We start from the raw sequence: 19976 nt of genomic DNA on the forward strand, positions 1-19976 counted from the left end.
AAGGTTGGAAGGGACCAGATTGTGGAGAGTCTGAAATGTCATACATAGGAGTTAATTTTTGATCCTAGAGGCAAGAGAACCACTGGAGTTTTGGGAGTGGTGGGAGGGACTGTGACCTGATCAGACTTGCCTTTTAGGAAAATCATTTTGGCAGATATGGAGAGGTTGGATTGGGGCAGACAATTCTGAGGAAGGCAGATCAAATAGGAGTTCTTGCAGTTGTCCTTTCTTTCTTTCTTTTTTTTTTTTGGTGAGGCAATTGGGGTTAAGTGACTTGCCCAGGGTCACACAGCTAGTAAGTGTCATGTGTCTGAGGCTGGACTTGAACTCAGGTTCTCCTGAATCCAGGGCCGGTGCTGTATCTACTGCACCACCTAGCTGCCCCGCAGTTGTCCTTTCTGAGATGATCAAACCTGAGGCTGGTGGCTGAGCTAGCTGAGAGTTAGAATTTAAGCTACAATGAGGGATTCCTACTACACTGAGGCATGTATTACCCACTTCTATTCCTTCCCTAGGCTTCTGCCCCTGGATTCTTGGAATGTCTTGGAAATAGGCTTTACTATGCCCAGTGTGGCCTTTGAATGCCAAATGTGATAGGAGATAGGAGGTAAGTTTATCCCTGTTGTGTGTCATCTCTAAGACAGTGACTCTGGAGTTTGTGGGAATGGGAAAAATAAATAAACAAAAACCCCCCAGGCATTATATTTCACAGGGCTAGCAAGAGAGAAATGTGGTGACTATCTGGCTTTTAGTGCACATTTTTAAAGGCTTTTGCTAATGGATTAATGTATGAAGGTTTTTTTTTTTGAATGATGAATCATCAATTCATTGTGAAAGACTTTTAACAAATTACCACCTCAGGTTGAAAATGGAAAAGCATTTATTGTCATCCCCATCCTCTGTCAGATTCAGTGTTAATTCTGTAATTCAAGGAAACAGCTTTGCCAAGCTGTTCTCAAAATTATGCCTTATCAGTCCACCTTCACTGTGGCTGTCATCTCATCAATCTTCAGTCTGTCTACCTTTTCTTTCCTTTGCTGTTGCTACTTGCTTGTGCATGAGCACCTAATTAAACTTCTTCATGGCCTTAAAGATATTCAGTAATCATTCCTAAAAGCTAGCTCCAGCCTTCAGAGACTTTGGAAGACACCTAACCAGCTTCTTTATAAAATACTGAGCTCAGTAGCAGCCTTTTCATTGCAATTATCTGCTAGGTAACTGAATGTGGTTATTTCCTGATAAAGGTGAAGCCAAAAAAAAAAAAAAAAAAAAGGTCAGCTTAGGTACCACAGCAGTCCAAAATGTTGAGCCAATTAAGGATATCCTTTCTAAAATTGCTTGGATTTCAACAGCTGGAAGGGGAAGCTGTTGATAAAAACATGACTTGATTTCAGAATCTTTTCTCCTTGGGCTCCAGCCCACAAACCTTTACATGGTCGTAAAAACTGATCAGAGGTAACTATTAAAAAAAGTACAAATTGACTGTTCCCTATGTGCAAAGTACTAGATGTTATCATACATGCACAAGTATGCATGTATAGATTATGTAATATACACATATAAATGTGCATTTAAACACATATGTATGTGTATGTATATGTATACACAAGCATACATATATACCAACCTTGCATTCTGAGTGCTTGTAACCACTAGTTTATCTATACTTTCAAAGAGAGAAGGGAAGATTTGAATAAATATAGGATTTTCTCGTAAGGTGGCTAAAGTCTACCAGACTTTTTTCCAGATTTAACATTAGTATGTATGTGTAGCTTATTTATCTTTCTGGAAATGATAATTTCACTATTCAGATCAAATTTCCCATACTCAAAATGAGCACATATTAGCATGTGTGTATCTTATTTTGATTTGGAAATTCAGATGAAAACAATTATGGTATTAGTAAGAGCTAATCACTACAAAGAAGGGCACTTAAAGGTTTATAAAGTGCTTGATGTACATTATTATGATGGTTTTTATAACATCTAATGATGAAAATGTGGAGACTTCTTTAAAAATGTTGGAATAAACTAAATTTTATGATGGTCTTGTGCTGGTTTAATTTTTAAAGGGGGGGTGAACATTTTCACTTCAATACAGGATGGTAATTTCTTGGTTTTCAGAAGGCACAGCAAGGGAGAAATTCAATAAATAGATAGTCAATAAACATTTATGACATACCTTTCCATGCAAGGAACCGAGTGGATTTCATTAAAACCAGAGATGATGGGCTCCCTTTCTCTTAAAATCTTTTAAAGGAATGGAGAAACTCCTAATAAGTGTTGGAAGGCAATGATTATGTGTTTAGCCTAATTTAATGGGGCTTACTTAGCATAGCACCATACATATATAGACACTTAGTGACCCAGATCTTCTCATCAAGACAAACTAGCACTTGACTGTTTTTCTTTTCTTTTCTTTTCTTTTCTTCGTATTTCTATCCCCAGGGAACAGCACAGTGTCTGGCACATAACAGATATTTAATAAATGTTTATTGACTGACTGAGCACCTGGTTAAGAAAGCCACATTCATTTTTAGTCCACTGGGGCTCCACTGAGTAAATTAATAGTACCTTGAGGATTATCATGGGACAAGTAAGACACGCTTTCATTTTTTAACTGGAATAATTGTTAAAAAAAATACACATTAATTAATTGGAGACTTTTAAGGCTGCCTGTTTTCTCCAGTATAGAACTGTCTTCTTGTTTATTTGCATCAGAATTATAATAGGAATAATAATAGGAAGAAATAATAGGAAGAAATCTAATTTTGAGAGTGGAGCTATAACACAATAAGCATACTGTCTGTCTGTGGAAGAATCAGTGAAATGTTAGGAAAGCTTGTGAATTAGGGGGAAGAAAGAACCAAAGATATTTCCTCCCCCTCCAATGTTTTCTTTAAAAATTTTATGTGTAAACAGTCACTACAGGATAAATAACATTTTTTTTTAACACTTCTTGGCTCAGAGGGGGAATCTGGATAATCACAAATCACACTGAGTTCCATAAACAGTGTCCAGGGGCAGATTTTTAAAAAGTGGCAGAAAGGTTTTGTGTAAATAATCTCATATAGAAATTTAATGTTTGGAAATATTTTCTAATACTTTAAAAACACACACAGAAACTATAAAGAGAGGTAGTGTGATGGAGTGAAAAGAACACTGACTGGCTTTATAGTCAAGAGAAACTGTGGTTGGAAATCCACCTCAGACACTTACTAGCTGTGTGATCATGAGTAAATCACCCAGCATCCTGTGACTCAGTTTCTTATCTATAAAATGGAGATAATAATACCTGTAGGATTTCCCTCACGGGATATTTTGAATATTAAATGAGATAATACGTGTTAAGTGCTTTGAAAATAAAGTTCATTTAAAATGTCCTCTATTACTATTAATAATAAGTTCACTGAATATATGGCTATTTAAAATGATATGACTTTTAAAATATGGCAATTTGTGGCTTGCTAAGGATTGCTCCCAAACTTTCTAGGAGGAAGTATGGACATTGATAGAAATACATTGGCTCTGGCCATAATACCCTGAGAAATTTCATTTCTGTAAGATTTCTCCCTAAATAACTGTGTGATGTTGTTTAGTTGTTTCATCATGTCAGACTCTTTGTGACCCCATTTGGGATTTTCTTGACAAAGATACTGTAGTGGTTTGCCATTTCCTTCTCCAGCTCATTTTACAGATGAGGAATGGAGGCAAACAGGGTTAAATGACTTGCCCAGGGTCACACAGCCATCTGAGGCCAGATGAGTCTTCATGACTCCAGGCTCGGCATTCTACATAACATGCCACCTAGCTTCCCCAAATAACCAGGCTATTGCTAGCTAAAAGTTTATTTTAATATGCTACCTTCACATGGTTCATTCACTTATTCAAACCACAAAGTAGGTATTGAATACTTATTAGTATGCTAGGTACTATGAGGAAATCTTTATTTATTTATTTATTTATTCTCATGGAGAGTGATGTCTGGGTCTGCTATTTCACTGTTTTAAGTGAAGAAACTATCAATGAAGATCAGCAACTGTTTTCTATCTGAAAAGTAGAGTCAAGACTTGAGCCAGACGCTTCTTAACCCTAAGGCTGGTTTTCTTTCCACCATACCATGTTTCTTCTCATTGTGGAGAAGACAAGAGATGAATTGAGACAGCTCCAGAACCTAGAAAGGTTATCATCTAGGAGAATTATGGTGTACATACAACCATAATAAAAGGAAGAATATAATACGTGGCATTAGAGAGGTGTTATCAGGTCTGCCAGAGAGAAAGAGATTACATATGTCTAGAGGTGGAGGGGAATCTCCATGGGGAAGGAAATGTTTTCACGTGAGGCCTTCAAATATGAATGGGATATCAAAAGACCAAGATCAGACAGAGGACATTCTAATTAGGGAAGTAGCACTAGCAAAAGCACAGAGATAGAAAGGAACATAGGGAACAGGGAATGGTCTAATTTGGCTGAAAACCGGTCTACAGGTAGCACATGGGTAAAAGAAGTTAAAGCCAGAAAAGTAGATAGGGATAAGATTTGTTGGGATTCTTCTGAGATTGAGGTGGGGTAGAAGATAAATAGTTTGTTTGCAATTCAGCAGGTAATGGGGAAGCATTTAATATATTTTTTTAGATAGGGAAATGTTGCGATCAGAGTTTTTAAGGTTATTGTGGTAGTAGTGTGTAGGATGGATTGAAGGGGGTGAGATTATAAGTGTCAGTTAGGAAGCTAATGCTGTACTCTAAATAAAACATAATGAGGGCCTATACCTGGGTGGTTCTTCCAAATGCAGAGACAAGGAGTCACATGTTTTATTTCATCTGTTTAAATAAATTTCTCAATTGGGGAAAAAAAGAATAGAACGAAAGTACAGACACAAGGGAAATTATAGAAGGAGAACTGGACAAAAGAGTCTCTTAAAAAAAATCTCCTTTCCTTCAGTTTCTCCCTTCTCCAGTCTATCCTTTCCACAGATGTTAAAACAGTTCACAGACTTGACTGTGTTATTCCCATGCTCAATAAATTTCAAGGGCTATCAAAAAAATACAAATAAAAAAGCTATAGAATAAAATACAAATTCCTTAGCTTGGCATTTAAGACCTATAATCTGGTTCCAGCCTACCTTTCAGGCTTGTTTTATTTTCTGGAATCAAATATAAGCTCCATTTCATTTATTAGATAAATTCCAGCTAATTTAGCTGCCTCCTTGCTGTTCCCAAATACATGGCATTCCATCCCCCAACATCTGCAACTCCCACTTTGCACAGGCTATCCTTTGTGCCTACAATGCACTCCTTTCTCACCTCCACTTCTTAGAATCCTTAACTTTCTTCAAAGCTCAGCTCAAGTTCCACTTCCTATATTAGGCCTTTCCTCATCCCCCCATCTACTAGTGCCTGCCCACTGAAATTACATTGTGTTTACTTCCCTTATCTTTTGTATGTACTTATATGTGTATATGTAGTTTCCCCCAACAAAATGTAAGCTACTTCAGGGCAGGGGCTATTCCATTTTTGTCTTTAGTGCTTAATAAATGCTTGTTGATTGATTGATTAATGCCCCTACATTCTACTCTGACTGGGTTATTACCTGTTTTCTAACCTTGCTATATCCCAGGCATGGAAATTCTCATATCCATGCCTTGAATGTATTCAATTTTATTCAATAAATATTTATTAATTATCTACAAGATACAAGTCACTGTGCTAGATGCTGGGTATAAAAAAAAAAACCTATTACACGATAACTATTGTATTGTTTTTTTTTTCCTTCAAGGCACATGTCAGAAGAGTTGTTTGTCCTTCTTTCTCTAAAAGGACCAATGATGTCAACAGGGTGATTGGATTTAAGTGAGTCAGAGCTCTGCAAAGTCTTAAGGCCTCATTTGAAGAGAGTATTAGTCAGAACTAAAAGTCAGGAAGGCCTGAGTTTGAATTCTGCCCCAGATACTTACTAGTTCTGTGACTCTGGGCAAATTAACCTCTCTCATCCTCAGTTTCCTCATTTGTAAAATGGGATAAGAATATCTAGCTCACAGATCAAACTAAAATGAAGAACAAATGAAATAAGACACATAAAGCACTTTGCAAAATCTTAAAACATTATATATATGCTAGCTAGTATTATTCTTTACAATAATAAAAATAATAATAATGATTTTCAGTTGTTCCCCATTGTTTTTTGAACAAAATACAAATTGTGGTCAGTCATTTATGCCATATACAATCTGGCTCCAGTCTACCTTTCCTGATAATTTCCTACCCCCTATTCTTGCTCACATACGTGTCATTCCAGGCAAATGGCCTACTATGCCATCAGTATTTCTATGCCAATCAGTATTTCTATTTACTATGCCAAATCAGTATTTCATCTCTTGGCTTCATGACTGCACATTGTTCCCTATGCCTGGAATCCTCTTCTTTTCCCCTCTACTTCTTGGAAGCTTTTTCCAAGACTCACTTCAGGAATTTATCATCTCTGAGACAAAGCTTTCCCTGATCACTCCAGTTGTCAGTGCTCCCTCCTGCCTCAGATTGCCCTATATTTGTTTCTCTATTTACATCTTGTAGCCTTTAGTAAAACATAAACTCCCTGAGGACAGGGATCATTTTACATTTTGCCTTTGGATCCTTAGAACTTAGCACAGTGTCATGTAGTCAGCCAATCAATAAGCACTTATTAAGTGCTACTTTGTGTCAGGTACTGGGTTTATCACTAGGGATCAAAGTCCCTGCCTTCAAGGAGCTTACATTCTAATAGATGAGATAACATGTAAATGAGCAGGTACACGTAACACATATAAAGATTATATGAATGTAATCTGAAGGGAGAAGGCATTAGCAGGAACAGGGATGGAAAAAACCTCTGGAGAAGGTGAGATAGAAGCTGTATCATGAAGTGAGCCCAGGAAACAAAGAAATTGTCAAGGGGCAGAGTATTCTGAATATAGGGGGCAAATGGTTAATGCAAAGGTAAAGAGATGGGAAATGCAGTGTAGTATGAAAGGAACAAAGCGTAGGCCAGTTTAAGTGGATCATAGAATTCATAGATGCGAACAAGGTGTAAGAAGAATAGGAGGGTAGGAAGGGGCCAGGTTATGCAGTGTTTTCAGTGCAAAACAGAAGAATTTATATTTGATCTTGAAGGTAATAGGGAGCCATTGTAGCTTGTCATGGAGTAGAGTGATATAGTCAGATTTATGCATTAGAAAAATCACCTTGGCAGCTGAGTGGATTGGAGTAGGGATAGTTGAGGCAGGAAGACAATCAATCAATATGCGTTTAATTAAAAAAAAATACCCAATATGTGTTAGGCACTGTGCTAAGCTCTGGAGATATACAAAGAGGCAAAAGAGAGTCCCTGTTCTCAAGTACCTTATAATCTAATGGGAAAGATATCACGCAAACAAATATATACAATGCAAGTGATATACAGGATAAAAAGGAAATAGTTAACAGAGGAAAGGCATTAGAATTCAAAGGGGTTGGAGTAGGCTTCCAGTAAAAACCAGAACTTTAGTTGGGAGTTAAAAGAAGCCAAAGAGGTCAGTAGGAAAAGTAGAGGAGGGCTCCAGGCATGGGGGAACAGTCAGAGAAAACCAGTTAGATGGTTATTGTAGCTGTCTAGCTGAGAGGGGATGAGGGTTTGAACAAAGGTGTTGTACAAGAGGAGAAAAGGAGATGAAAATGAGAGAGGTTATGAAGGTAGAAACAAAAAGATTTGGCCATGAATCGTACATGGTAGATTCTCTAATCTTTGTTATATCACAAATGTTTCACTTCAATTCACCCTCTCCTCTCCTCCCCTCCACTTCCTGCCTCTCCAACTTGGGCAATGTTGTGGCATGGAAAGAACACTGCTACAATTTCAGAAAGACCTGCCTTCTGCCACATATTAGTCATGGAATCTTTAGTAAATCACAGCCTCTCTAAGCCTCAGTTTCTCCATCTGGAAATGGATATAATATTTGTGCTACCTACTTCACAGATTTGTGGCAATGATGAAATGAAATAAAATAATGTACACAATATAATGTACTTGGTAACTGTAGTGCTCTATAAATGTCCCTTTTTACTGTTATTAACCCTATTCCAGCTTTCTTTTTTACCTTCACTGATTACGAATGTGAAACTCTTTGATGTATATATGTACTCTTGCTATTGAGGCAGAAAAATCAAGGGCCTTATTGTCAGTTTGAGGCTACAGGTGGTTCTGTGACCCTGGAATGATAAACAATTAATCAAGCAGTATTTATATAAATTTGGAAACTGTAGGGGTTTGCCAGGATTAAATCAAATGGTGAAAATCTGCCTTCAGGCAATTCTAAACAAGAGATTAAGAGACAGAATGAAAGCCAACTGAAAGAGGGATTGTGTTTATATGGTGACAAACAACTAGGATGTCATCCTGACTTCTCTGGCAAGATCATCCCAGTAACTGAACACGCAATATTAGAGAAGGTTTTTATTTGGAATTCTCCATTTGGACATGCACCAAAGCTGAAGCACTAGTTAGTTATTTGCCAATACCTGTCTCCAGAATCCATGCTAGGTGAATTATGAGAATAACATTTTTTATGATCTGAAGAGGACCAGTAACATCTGAAAGATGATTAAAAGCTCATATGTAATCCTTTTCTTTCTTTTTTTTCTTGGCATATCTTAACTCATTAATTGAAAGAGAAAAAAGAAGAGATTAATAGATTAACATTTGGTTGTTGTTTAGTCATTTTCAGTCATGACCAACTCTTCAAGACACCATCTGGGGTTTTCTTTGCAAATATACACCGGAGTGGTTTGCCATTTACTTCTTCAGCTCATATTACAGGTGAGGAAATTGAGGCAAACAGGGTTTAAGTGACTTGCTCAGGATCACACATCTAGTAAGTGTCTGAGACCAGGCTTGAACTCAGGAAGGTGAGTCTTCCTGATTCCAGGCCTGGAACTCTAATTTACAGCACCATTTAGTTGCCACTGATTTAATGTACATGAAAAACTATCAAATAAAAGAGGCCAAAGAAGGAAGACATAGGAACAATGGGTAGAAGCAGAAAAGAGGTAAATTTAATCTTGGTAGAAGGAAATAAAAACAAACAAGCAAACAAACATCCCAAAGCTGAATGGACTGCTGCAAAACTCCCTCAGTGGAGGTCATTAAGCAAAACCCCAAATGGAGTCATGAAGAGTCGGACATTACTAAAAATGACTAAACAACAACCAAGTGTTAGTCTGTTATGCCGAAAAAAAAAAGATTACTTATGAACTTTAAAGCATCTTTCAGATGTTACTGGTCTTCCTCAGATCATAAATAATTTTATTCTCATGATTCACCTAGTATGGATTCTGGGGACAGGTATTGGCAAATAACTAGTGGTTCAGCTTTGGTACATGTCTGTATGTGTGTGTGTGTGTGTGTGTGAGATAACCATTTATATAATGCCTACCTACTATGTACTAGGTGCTTTATAAATATTATTGCATTTGATTCTATCAACAATCTTGTGTAGTAGGTAGCATTATTATCTCCAGTTTACAGTTGAGAAAACTGAGGCAAACAAGAGGTTAAGTGACTTGCTTAGGGTCACATAGCTAGTAAGTTTCTGAGGCCAAATTTGAACTCAGGTTGTCCTCATTCAAGGTCCAGCACTCTTAACTATCGAGTCACCTCATTGCCTATATTGAATGCTTGTCAGATATAGTGTAGAAGGGATTCTCATTCAGGTTTGAGTTAGATAAAACAGCATTTGAAGCTGTTCCTTCCTATTCTCCATGGGGCTTTCATTAAATAATGTTTAGCATTTATTGGTAGGAAAGTGTGGTAGCCTATCTACCCTTAAATAGCTACATTGGTTAAGAACCTGGAATACAAAGACAGTCCATGGCTTATTACTCCTATACCTTTAATGTCTCTCTAGTAGTTCAAAAACCACAAGATAAGAGGGTGGTGGTACTTGGCAAAAAGGAGTATGTTTCTTTGGAGCTACATTTAGCCTTTCTTCTTACTAAGGCTAACCCCTCTGCATGAGATCCCATTCCATCTCTTCCAACTGATTGCTCCATCATCCTCACTCGATCATATATCTTCAGTCTCTCCCTGTCTACTATCATCTTCCTCAATGTCTAAAAATAAGCCCTCTGTTTCCCCCATCCTCAAGAAACCCTCACTTGATCCTTCCACTCTTGCTAACTATTGTCCTATATCTCTTCTGCCCTTTGTGGCTAAGCTCCTCAAACAGGCCATCTATAATATATGCCTCCATTATCTCTCCTTTCACTCTCTTCTTAACCCCTTACAATCTGGCTTCTGATCTCATGGTTCCCTGAAAACTGCTCTCTCCAAAATTATCAATGATCTCTTGATTGCCAAATTCAGTGGCCTTTTCTCAGTCCTCATTGTTTTCAACCTGTCTATAGCCTTTAACGCTATTGAGCACCCTCTTCTCCTTGATACTGTCTTCTCTCTAGATTTTCAGGATGCCATTCTCTCCTGATTTTCCTCCTACCTATCTGAGTGTTCCTTCTCAGTTCCTTTCTAGATTCTCACCCAGGTCACACCCTCTAACCATGGGTATCCCACAAGGTTCTGTCCTGGGCCTTCTCCTCTTCTTCCTCTATATTATTTCACTTGGTAACCTTATTATCTCCCATGGATTTAATTACTGTCTCTAGGCTAATAATTCTTAAATTTACCTATCCTACCCCAAACTTTCTGCTGAACTCCAATCTTGCATCTCCATCTTCCTTTCAGACATCTTGACCTGGATGTCCATTAGATATCTTAATTTTACAAAATCAACGTGATTGTTTTTCCCCTTTAACTCTCCTCTCCACCTACCTTTCTTATTACTGTTGAGGGCAACACCATCCTCCCAGCCCCTCAGGCTTAAAACTTAGATGCTATCCTTGGGTCCTTACTATCTCTCACCCTTTATTGCCAATCTGTTGCCAAAGTTTGTCAATTTCACCTCTGCAACATCTCTCCTCTGACACTGCCAACATTCTGGTTCAGGCCTTCATCATCTCATGCCTGGACTATTGCAATAGCTTGTTGTTGGTTCTGCCTCCCTCAAGTCTCTCCTTACTCCAGTCTATCCTCCATTTATCTGGCAAAGTGTTTTTCTTAAAGCATAGGTCTAATCATGTCATTCTCTGACTCAATAAAGTCCAGTAGCTCCCTATCACCTCTAGGATCAAATATACAGTCCTCTACTTGGTGTTCAATACCCTTCATAACCTAGCCTCCTCTTACTTTTCCAATCTGCTTACATCATGTCATGTACGTTTTTCTTTGCTTGCTGTCTCCTCCATTAGATTGTGTGCTCCTTGAAGGTAAGAAGTGTCTTTTGCCTCTTTTTATATCCCTAACACTTAGTGTAGTGCTTGGCACATAGTTAGCACTTAATAAATGTTTATTGAATGACTATCTGAGCCTCTTTGTGAGTGTGCCCTGATGATGACTCAGTTTGATTTTACTCCATGCTGATCACTGCTCCAGGTATCTGCATTATTTTCTGACAGAAGAGCTCCTCCACAGCTTTAGGGCTGTTGTGTTTCCTCATACTACCAATCAATTGTGAGCTCCTTCTTTTTCTAGTCCCTAACCTCAAGTAGTAAATCCAGGCAGGAGATGAAGTGAATAGTTATATTTAGCCCCCAAATGACCAGAGTAGCAATGTGTTACCTGAGAATAATATTGTGTTCTCAGGAATGCTGGAAAGAAGCATGGCACAGTCGTCAGAGGGCTAGCCTTGGAATCAGGAATACCTGATTCTATTTCAGGTTGCACCTCTGATACCTCCTGACCATGTGACCTTAGTGCCCCTAAATAACTCTCTAAATTATCAAAGAGAGGTACAGAGTTTCCAAAGTTTTCCCACACTAATGACATCACAAAATTGGATCAAAAAATTGAAAAAATAACAATCCTACATATAACAGGAAACAATTTTTTCTTTTATCTAAACATTCTCATTGTGTGACAATGACCTTTTTCAAAAAACTCCAGGCTCCCTATTGGGATCAAAGATAAACTCCTTTCTCTATTTGATATTTCATCTCTTCACTGCCTGCCCCCTTCCAACCTTTTGAGTCTTTTTACACTTGACACCCTTCCATACACATTGTAATTTAGCCACACTGGTCTACCAACTATCTTGCACATGAGAAGCTCCAACTCCCACTTCCATCCCTTTACACTCACTGTGCTCCATTCCCAGAAGGAACTCTCTCCTCACTTTCACTCCTTGAAATCTCTGGTTTTCTTCAAGACCCAGCCCTAGAGCCATCTTCTTCATGAAATACTTCCTGCTTCCCGCAGGTGCTAGGGCACTAGCTCTTCACACTTCTCTGTATTCCTTTTATATCTTCTCTACATAGCTATATGAGTACATACTGTCTCCCCCATTAGACTGTAAGGTCCTTAAAGGCAGAAACTCTTTCACTGTATTCTCAGCACTTAGCATTGTGCCTTAAATGTAATAATCTACTAATTATTTAATAAGTGCTTATTGATTGATTGTTAAATAAGCTCCATGAGGACTTCTTTTGTAAACTTTCCCTCTCTCCTGGTGCTTAGCATGGGCCTCTGTATACAGTAGATGCTTAATATGTTTTTGAATTACTGAATTGCTACAGATGTCAACCAACCTCAACAGCATTCCTTTCACAGGAAACTCTGCATGAAAAACCTTACTGATACTAGAAAAGAGAAAACAGAACCTAGGAATCCTTTATTTGTTCTATGGATACTACTCATGCAGTGTTTTCTCATTAACATGAGAAGCAGCATAACACAGTGGAAGAATACTGGGTTGGGAGTCAAGGGATCCAATTTTAAATTTTAACCCTGTTGCTTACTATCTGTGTGACTTTGGGAAAGTCGTAATCTATAAAATGAATGAGTTAGACGAGATATTCCCTAAGGTCCTTTTGAGTTCTCAATTCAATTTTCTGGGCTTTCACTCCTGACCTCAGCTTCCTCATCTATAACATGAGACAGTTGTACTTATTCATCAATCATGCCCCTTTCATCTCTATACTTATTATCTTTATAATTAAACCAGCAGAGACACAGTATCATGTAGAATTGTGTGAATTGAAAGGAGTGGACATTTTAAATTTGGGAGGTGCAGAGGTTTTGTGTGTGTTGTTCCAAGAGGGAAATGCCATTGGTAAAAATGAGACATGAGAGAGAATCTATCCTTGGGTCTATCATGGAGGCAGACAGCACGGTAGACTGCAGTTGTCATGAAATAAAATTGACATTTGTTTTAAAAATGCACCAATATACCAATATACCAATGCTATTACTAGTTAAATCTTCATCTAAGCCCTGAAAATCCAGTTACGCTCCTGTCTAAACATAAGGTCACATAATGTAAGTGGGGGGTAGCAAAAGAAGGTGATTTCTGGAATAATGGACAGAACTCTGTTCTTGGAGACAAGAGATGCCTCTTATTGTTACTAATATATATAGTTTGGTAATCTTGAGCAAGCTTTGGCCTCTGTGTATCTCTTTCCTCATTCGTTCTTCCTGGACACTCCATCTCCTGACTCCATGCCTTCACATTGGCCATCCCTCGTGTCTGGAACACTCTCTCTCCTCACCTTCACCTTTTGGAGTCTCTGACTTCCTTTAAGACTCAGCTCAAGTGCCAGTTCTACAGAAAGCCTTTCCTGATTCCCCTTCCTCCTATCCATACTCCCAGATGCTAATATTCTCTCTCCCCAAACTACCTTATATTCACTTTGCATATATTTTGTCTATACTTATATATGTGAACATGTTACCACCCGTATTACAATGCAAGCTCTTTGAGGGCAAGTATTATTTCACTTCTTACTTTGTCCTAAGCATTTAGTTCAGTGCCAGGCCCCTAGTAGACCTTTAACAAATATAGATTGATCTGGAAAAATAGGGATAATAATACCTTGCCTGCTTGAAAGGAAGAAGTTGAACAGACAATTTCTTGATACTGTTTGCAGCTTTTGGATTTATGACCAATCTAGAATTGACTTTGGTCTTTCCTAGGAATACTAACTTGCCCTTATACAAGCAAAACTACTCAGACTAAAGACAGAAACTTCATTTTAAGTCTCTGAAGTATGATCATTCAACCAGGCAGATACTTATCAGCTAATTTAAGGTAATATAAGTGCATTAATGAACCTTACTGTCTATTGCCATTAAAATAATCAACTCATTATTAAGCAAATGAACAACCCTGGTAATGAAATCCCAAGTGATTATTTCTTACCTTTGGATTTCCTGTCATAGTAAGACCTGCCTCGATATTGAGGGGTATCCATATACAGATTTTCAAGATCTTCCTGCCAGGTTTCTGGATTAAAGTGCTTGAGCAGGTCTTCCACGGTGTCAAATCCAGCTACTGTCTGATCGAGAGCATCTGCTGTGAGCGTGGGATCGGTCACTGATGGAGAGTGATAGGATACCCCCTAAGAGTGACATACAACTCAGTGTACTCAGGGAAAAAAAATGCCACACCTATGAAACACAACAGTCATTTAGTAATGGTAATTTTTTTGCAATAGTTGCTCAAAATGGTATGGATGCACACAGAATTCCAGTGCTACCAGGCCATGCCACACTAAAAGGCAAGTGCCACTTTCCCATTATGTATCATTGTATTATTATTATATATTATTATAGTCCCATTATATATCAAATAAAACTACATGATACACACTCAGTCTTTTGCAAATCTTAAGTTAAAGAAAACCTTTCAAAAAGTGAAAACATCCTATCCTTTCAACTTTTGGCCAATTACAGGAATATAGTCATCCAGATGGAAATAACCAAATCACTTGATATGCTTCTTTCATAAGGCTAATTTGATAGTTAACCATAAAGCTCATTCAAAATTCTTATGCATCTTGTTTCTCTAGGAGCACACAAGGTACCAGTGATGAACTAGCAAACTGATGCCCTACTTTGCCCATCTTTAGCCCTTTAGATATCACCACTGACCCTACTCAGGAAGAAAAGGAAGAAGAGCACCTCTTTTGGTGGATCTTCAATTACTGAAAGTGCTGTGAGCTAGTGCATATACATCTTGCAAAAGTTTATTGTTCAGTGAAGTCTATTGTCCCTCCCACAAGGCTTATTGGCAGTGGTATCAGCTCTTTTGATAAGGAGGGAAAAAAATCACATGGGACACTAATTAAAGGAACAGTGTTGTGGTTTGCTAATGATCATGACTATCATTAAAACATCTTCAGGAAGATATGGAGTAACTCCAAAGGACAAGAGAATGTCGGCCACCTGAAACAGAGGAGGTTTTCTAGTACCAAATGCATTCCCATTAAGTTTCCAAAGGCTCCCTTCACTAACCCTTGTCCAATCCAGAGGCAAATGAACCGTGGCTCCAATGGCTATGTAAAAATTTATGACCCATTAAAGGGAAATGGAGAGCAGGGATCTTCAGCTGAGTGCTCAAAGAAACTGCCAAGCCAATACAATCCCCCCCAAGGACAACTAGCTCCTATCATTAAGTAGAAAGAACATTATTAATTAAAATTAAATGAAAATGCCTCACTCAAACAAAATTTCAATGACCTATGGGAGGAACATCATATGTTACAAAGGGAGAGGCAGGAATGCCCATGTATACATTTACATTTTTAATTAACATTTGTATCCTTTTATTTTCTAAGTTCCTTCAAGTGAGATAGAAGTTTCCATTGCTACAGTTAGAAGACTTGGTTGGGGTGGGAGGAGGGAGGCATGATCACTGTCTTCAAATATTTGAAGGGCTCTTATGTAAAGGAAGGACTAGCCTTATTCCATTGCGCACTAATGGACAGAACCAGGAGTAAAGGGTAGAAGGCAAAAAGAGGTCAATTTAGCTAGATGTCAGGGGGAAAAAATTCTGAATGCTTAGAGCTGTCCAAAAGTGGTATGGAATATCTAGAGAGGTGGTGTATGTCCTCTCCTTGGAAGTTTTCAAGCAGAGGCTGGATGATTGCCTTAGATATAGTTGGGACTAGACAGAGTCTGAGGTTACTTCAATCTCTCCACGACTCTGTAATCTATGGAAGTAGAGGGTGAGGAGATGCTTGTTGACTGGTGTTAGCTAACTCTTTAGTCCAGACCTTAATTGGACTGAGGTGGTAGTGTTTTTGAGCACCCTGGTCTATATAGACAGTGCCATCATTATGTTATCATCACCTGGTTCCCCAGGAAGTAAACTGGCTTGTTCAAATAGGAGAGTGTATATCCCCTGCCCTGTGTTCTTCTGTCTAATTTGGGGCCCAGGGTTGAGATTCACTAGGAGTGACTGCATCCTTTTCTTTATTTATACCTCTGTTCTAGTGACTCCAAAGAGTTCTAACAACCCAAGTTGAACCCAAGTTCTTGAGATAATTTAATCTGGATAATTGTGGAATAACCACTTAATTTTTTATCCTTGGTTTAAATTAGTTCTGGATTACACGCACCTAAGGAATAGCTCACTCCTTTCAGGTGAATGCCAACATTTTGCAGGTGATTATAATTTGGCAAGGCAAATTCTATCATTTGTTTATTCTTCTCAGTAGCTATATTTGGAATTGTAAAGTAGACATAGAAATTAGTGGAGTGAAGACTGTAGAGTCATAGTGAAATGAAAGCTGAAATGATTACCTAATTAATTGTGAGCCACATAAGTGGTTAATGCTGATGATTCAATAGAATACAAAAAAAAGCATTGAGTTAATTAGATTCCATAGTATCTATATGTCCCCAATTAAGCAGATAATTTATAATTCTTCATTTAATCTTTGTTGTGAAGTCTGAGGCACAGAAAAAGCAATGACAACTGAACCAAAGTGGGCACACAGTCATATGTAAAAGCTTTGGAAATTATTTTAGAATTATAGCATTTTGGGGGGAGGAAAGAAGGAAGGAAAGAAGGAAAAAAAAGGAAAGAATAAAATTTATTTCCTTTTGAAATTATAAACAGAGCAACAAATCAAAGCAACAAATTCAAATAGAAAAGCTTGTGATAATTTTTCAAAAAGCAGAGGTAACATTGTTTTTGAATTTGTTTCTAAAGACCGCTAGATAATGGCATGTCTGGGAGATGTTTCTCATAGTCAATAGCTAAGAGTGTCTCCCCATCCCAGAGGGCTACTTGATGTCTTCTGGGCACCATGCTAGGCTGTACAATCCAAGTGAAAGCTAAATGTAAAATTCTTCTATAAGAATAAGCATCTACTGGGTTTTTCCTTAAAGTACTCTGTAAGTTTGATCTAAATCAATTTAATATATTGAAATGAATTTTAAAGATACTTAAATTATTTAAAAAATTTAAAACAAATTCTAGATACCCAAATCAATATGAATAAAAACAAAGCAAGACATGTATCAATATTGCTTTATTTTCAAGACACCTACGGCAAGGACATTATTTCTAGGAATTAACTGTCCTCTAAAAAGAAAGGTTTTATGAAGAAAAGATGAGAGAATCTCCTTTGCCAGCCTAGGATTGTATCTCAGAATGAGATTCAACTTGTCTAAGGAGCCTGTATCCAATGTGAGCACTGCTAAGTTTGATTTTTTTTTAATTAAGGGGGTCATCCCTTCACTCCCTTCTTAAAGAGGCCTATTCACTAAATGGATGTTACCTCACTCAAAGTGAGAAGCTGAAAAAACTTTAGTTTAAAAGGGTCAAGGTCTCCCATTGTATCCTGGGCCATTTCCAGGAAAAAGTGAGGCTGGTGACTTTGCACAGCCCTCCTTCACTCAAATCAAAGTCAATTGCAAGTCATGTCATCATCTTCCTGATGTCTTGGTCCTCTTTGAGAACAAAGGACAAACACACCAAGGTCTACTGTTCTAACTGGGAGGGGAAGACCTCAGGGTTCCTGGCTAAAAGAGAAACAGTTACTATTTACATTTACTCTGAACCTGGAAGGCCCAAAAAATAACCATTAAGTGGTGCTTGGGCGGGGACCTACTGTTGTCCAATCTATGAGCTCCTGAGTGAATTGGGTTTGGGTTTAAGTCTTGGTCTTTGAGAAAGAAGGAGGGAGAGTGCGAGAGGGAGGGAGAGAGGGAGCTGCCTGGCCCAGCTAGTCAGTTCCAGTTGGGTAACTCAGCTTGTCATCCACTCTCCCTCTCCTTGTCCCTCTCCCTTGTTAGAACAACAAGTTAAATGTAAGCTGTCCCTGGTGCCGCAGCTGCCCCAGCTCAAGTTTATGATATTTAGGATCACACTATCTCAAGGGTGCATCATTCGGCTTCCTGCTTACTCTTGTTCTACTAGTCATAGGACTTGGGATGACTCTCATGTATCAAATTTAGTTTCCCGCCTAAGTAATTGTCAGCCTGCTTCCATTTCTTTAGAGCCCTCCAGAACCCATAGTTAGGGTCAGTTAATGTTCATCTTCATTCTCAGATCTATTTCAGGCTCGGGGGCCAAGATGTACTTTAGATAGAGGAAAAATAATCTGGTCCCTGGCCTTATAGATTGGAAATTAGTCATCAAATCAGTCTTGCCATTGGTTATACTCTAACTTTGTCATGCAGTTTTAATAACTGGGTTCTTGTCTTGTTCCAAGTATTCTTTACCAAACAATTCCCTGATACCATCCTTCAACAACCTGCCTGGTCACTCAACAAATCTCACCACTAGATCTCTAATGCAAACTGTACATTTATCAGGATTTCATCATTGTGTCTGTCGATGAACTTTGTCTGAGTATGCATCCAACTTTGGTGGAGAGACTAAGGACACTCACTTCAAGAGCTCACCTATTCTCCTGCCAACTGAGCTCCAGTTCTAGCAGCCTAGTTCTGTGTTCCTATTGTAGTTTCTTGTTGAGTTTAGTCTGCCTAACTCAGCTTCCTGCCTAGCCCTATATCTATGTGGACTATCTATATCTATATGGACACCAGTCTCCCAGTTTCTACATTCATAACATAGACATTTTCAGAATAGCAAAATAAAAATTCTCAAATTCATTATCATGAATTGGACTCAAGTGACAATTCTGTGTGATTGGCCTAGTAGCTGCCACAAGTAAATGAAAGACTCACAGGCTACATCTTTCTAAAAATTTCTGCTGCATAAAGTGGGGGGGGGGAGATCCTTGAAAGAGTAAATGTCACTGAGTCACTTCTCATCAATTCCATGAATGCCTAGGATCATGACCTGCTGCCCAGGGCATCATTGCTCTTTGACTTTTTTTTTTCAATGAACTACTACCAAGTATTACAAGTAAGGCTGTTTGGAGCCATAAGTCTGTGCTTTCAGTAGTAGATATATAAGGAGACAGAAGGCTAAGATAGTGCTAAATTTGGAGAATAAGAAAGGTGGCATAATACATATTATAACAGGGCAACATATTATAATAGGATACTATAGAGTAAGTTGTGTTCCATTTCTCTGATAAATGAAAAAACGCTTAATTTTTAATTAAGCTATCCTACCATAAATATTTAGATTTTTTAAGTCTAAGAAAAACTCTTACAATTACATAAAGTTTAAAAATTTCACTTGGCTTTCTTTATAACTTATTGCAAAATTTCCCATTTGAGCATAGACCATATAACTTTGTATTTTGATATGTGTGGAGAGTTCTTTTGTTGTCAGGTTCTACTTTGAAACTGACAAATACTTTGCCATTGGCCATCACATGCTCTTACAAAGGCTGTTAGCATTTCTGAAAAAACATTTCTGAAAAAAGAAAAAAAATGTCCCTGGTCACAAGCCAGTGTAACTGGAATGATATGGGAGAATATATCCTGCTTCAAACTCTGGCTTTTGGTTAAACCAGGATTATTTCTTGCAGCTGAAGCTGTATGGGGATTGACCTTGGCTATTCCATCAATTTCCTACCCTGAAGCCCAGTAATGAAATACTTACTGAGAGGGAGCTTGTGACTGACTCCCAGTTGGTCTCTGAGGCTGCTGGGGGTTGGAAATCATCCTAGGAGGCAAAGAAACGCCCACATAAGTCAGTCAAGGCTGTAC

The 19976-nt window shown here is 38.2% G+C and overlaps 1 protein-coding gene across 3 annotated transcripts in view; it reads right to left on the bottom strand.

Annotated features, from left to right (window-relative positions):
- PDGFD (platelet derived growth factor D) overlaps positions 1 to 19976 on the bottom strand; it is a 324207-nt gene that overhangs the window by 30661 nt on the left and 273570 nt on the right. For 2 of the 3 annotated variants that reach the window (XM_027849566.1, XM_027849565.1), the window contains exons 4-5: positions 19870 to 19932; positions 14260 to 14458 (exon numbers count right to left, since the gene is read on the bottom strand). In XM_027849566.1, coding sequence (XP_027705367.1) covers positions 14260 to 14458; positions 19870 to 19932 — 262 coding nt within the window. The remainder of the gene's footprint in view (positions 1 to 14259; positions 14459 to 19869; positions 19933 to 19976) is intronic. The other variant, XM_027849567.1, reaches the window with a different exon arrangement.

Source organism: Vombatus ursinus, unplaced genomic scaffold (assembly GCF_900497805.2).
Source record: "Vombatus ursinus unplaced genomic scaffold, bare-nosed wombat genome assembly UNPS02007612.1, whole genome shotgun sequence".
Taxonomy (NCBI): domain Eukaryota; kingdom Metazoa; phylum Chordata; class Mammalia; order Diprotodontia; family Vombatidae; genus Vombatus; species Vombatus ursinus.